Below are 2,722 nucleotides of genomic sequence, written 5' to 3'. Positions count from 1 at the left end.
CCAGCCCGCCCCCCCCCTGCCCTGGGATCCCTGCTGACCCTACCCCCTTGCTAACCCCACCCTGGGACCCTCCCTGCTGACCCCATCCCCTTGCTAACTCCGCCCCCTTGCTAACCCTGCCCCGGAGCCCTGCTGCTGCCTGCCCTCCCCCACCCTGGGATCCCTGCTGACGCTAACCCCACCCCAGACTCCTACTGCTACCTGCTCCCGCCCTGGGATCCCTGTTTACTCCGTCCTCTTGCTAATCCCACCAGGGACCCCTGCTGCTGCCTACCCCTGCCCTGGGAGCCCTGCTGACCCCGCCCCCTTGCTAACCCCGCCCTAGACCCCTACTGCTGCCTGCTTCCGCCCTGGAATCCCTGCTGACCCTGCCCCGTACCCTCCGCTGCTGCCTGCCCCCACCCCTGGATTCCCTACTCACCCCTGCCCCGGGTCTCCTGCTAAGGCCTGCCCCTGCCCCCCTGTATTCTCCTGCTGACCCTGCCCCAAACCCCTACTTGCCCCCCAGTCCCACCAAACCCCATAGCCCTCCAGTGATACCCACCAGTCCCTCTGTCTCCCCCGCAGGCAATGAAGCTGCAGCTGCTGACGGCATTCGGCGCCCTGGCTGGCACGGCTTGCTCACTGCTGGCCGAGGGCATTGGGGAGGCAGCCACGGCCTGGATCCTGCCCTTCACGGCAGGCGGGTTCATCTACGTGGGTACCGTGTCAGTGATCCCAGAGCTGCTGCGGGATGCGGCGCCCCTGCAGTCCCTGCTGGAGGTGCTGGGGCTGGTCTGCGGCGTCGCCATGATGGTGTTCATCGCGCACTACGAGTAGCAGGCCCCAGCAGGGGGCTCCTGGGGGGCGCTGGTGCGTGGACCCAGGCATCCGGGATGGGACTCCCTGTGGACTCCAGGGGTGGGGGGTGTGGTACGCCCTGGCATCCGGGACACAGGGGGGAGGGAAGCGGGGACCAGTTCTGCATGGACCCAGGTGTCCAGGATTGGGGGTGCTATGTGGGCTGTGAGGGGTGGGAGGAGGCCACATGAATCCTGGTGACCAGGGTAGGGGATGTGCCCCCCCATCCCAGATGCCTGGGTCCACCCAGAGCTTCCCCCTGGGACGGGGTTGCTGTGTGAGCCCTGGGAGTATCTGGGGGGCAGGGAGGATGCAGTGCGTGCCGTGGGGAGAGGGTGGCACAGACACTGGTGTCCAGGTGCCGACACACTCACTCTGGGATTGGGTGGTGGCAAGGACCCCAGTAATGGGGCTGGAGCAGTGCAGGCTCTGGGGCTGGGTCAGACCTCGGGGTGGGCACCATATAGACGTGGGGGTGTGAGGTGCCCTGTAGACACAGGCACCTCTGCTGGGGGGAGGGGCCAGGCGCACAGCCCCAGTGGCCAGGGACAGAGGATGGCCCAGACACCGGCGTGGGGGGAATCTCATTGGCCTTGGCATCTGGGGGCATCATCTGACTTCCAGCTGAACAGGGGGGTGTGTACCTGGGGCGAGGGAGATAATGTGATGCTGCTTGATTTGTTTTCTGGGAGGGTCCAAATCCAAGTCCCTCCCCAGCCCTGTGTGTCCCCTAGGGGTGAGATGGGGGGCAGCAGGGCCGCCCCTTCCTTTGGAAAGGGGAGCTTAAGGAAATTAATCCTCTGGGCCACATCATGGGTTGGTTTGGAGAAGATGGGGAGAAAAGCCCCTGCCCTTTGGACCACATGGGGGGCTATATGGGGGGTTACCCAGAATCCTTTGCTTCTTGGACCAGGTTTTATTTGGGCAGATTACTCAGAATTCTCCCCCACAATCCACCCTGTGTGACCCCCAAACCAGAGCAGCTATCCAGGCTAGTTCCATATGGGGTGGCTGCCCTGACTCCCCCACCACACTAGGGACCAAAGGGGCATTGAGCGGGGCTAATCAAGACACTACTAGGCGACAGTTCCCCAACAGAGGTTATTTTGGAGGGGACTGGGGGTGATTCTGGGGTGCAGGGACTTTAGTGATGGAGGAGACAAGCAGACCCAGCTGGGGGAGGGGGGGGGGGATTGGCATGCGGACCCAGGCATCCCGTCCTGGGGGAATTAGCATGAACTGTGGGATCCAGGGGACCCAGGCATCCGGAGCTGGAAGGCAAATCACAAGCACCCAGCTCAATGGTGTCCCTATTGAATGGTATGTCCTGGGGGAGGGGCTGTTAATTGGGGGTGACTTTGGAGCCTGGTGGTTGTGGGGTCAATTACTCCTGGGGGGCAGGAAAAGGTTTCATAAGGGGGGGTATATTTTTGTAGATGATTTTGCTTTTGTATGGGTGGGCTAGGGACTGGGGGCCAGGAGGGGGCGAGGTGGGGCCCTGCAGGACTACTTTGTGGATGATTGTAGCGAAAATTGTGTTATTAATTAACGGATTAAACAATGATCTGAGACGCTGTTGGTGCAAAGTCTGTATGTACTGGAGGAGGGGAGTGGTACCCCATGGACAGCAGGGGGCATGGAGCGACCACCTCACTGCCTGCTTCATCAGGATCTGCTCCTGGCTCCTAACCTCCGAGCAGGGAGAGAACCCAGGAGTCCTGGCTCCCAGCCCCCCGTGCTCTGACCCACCAGCCCCCACTCCCCTCCCAGAGCCGGGAGAGAACCCAGGAGTCCTGGCTCCCAGCTCCCCCTGCTCTAACCCATCAGCCCCCACTCCCCTCCGAGAGCTGGCAGAGAACCCAGGAGTCCTGGCTCCCAGCCC

At 62.7% G+C, this 2,722-nt stretch overlaps 1 protein-coding gene and 1 long non-coding RNA gene across 4 annotated transcripts in view; one reads left to right on the top strand and one right to left on the bottom strand.

The window, feature by feature from the left end:
• SLC39A7 (solute carrier family 39 member 7) overlaps positions 1–2,411 on the top strand; it is an 8,156-nt gene extending 5,745 nt beyond the window's left edge. For all 3 annotated transcript variants that reach the window (XM_075071520.1, XM_075071521.1, XM_032788388.2), the window contains one exon: positions 568–2,411. In XM_075071520.1, coding sequence (XP_074927621.1) covers positions 568–819 — 252 coding nt within the window. In that variant the 3' untranslated portion in view covers positions 820–2,411. The remainder of the gene's footprint in view (positions 1–567) is intronic.
• The window catches only part of LOC116829522 (uncharacterized), a 91,580-nt gene continuing 89,246 nt past the window's right edge, over positions 389–2,722 (bottom strand). The window contains exon 3 of the long non-coding RNA XR_012656888.1: positions 389–404. This is a non-coding gene — a long non-coding RNA (uncharacterized LOC116829522). The remainder of the gene's footprint in view (positions 405–2,722) is intronic.

The sequence above is a fragment of the Chelonoidis abingdonii genome, chromosome 12, assembly GCF_003597395.2.
Source record: "Chelonoidis abingdonii isolate Lonesome George chromosome 12, CheloAbing_2.0, whole genome shotgun sequence".
Classification (NCBI taxonomy): Eukaryota; Metazoa; Chordata; order Testudines; family Testudinidae; genus Chelonoidis; species Chelonoidis abingdonii.
The sequence above is the reverse complement of the archived record's forward strand: the minus strand, read 5'-3'. Positions and strand labels throughout refer to the sequence as shown.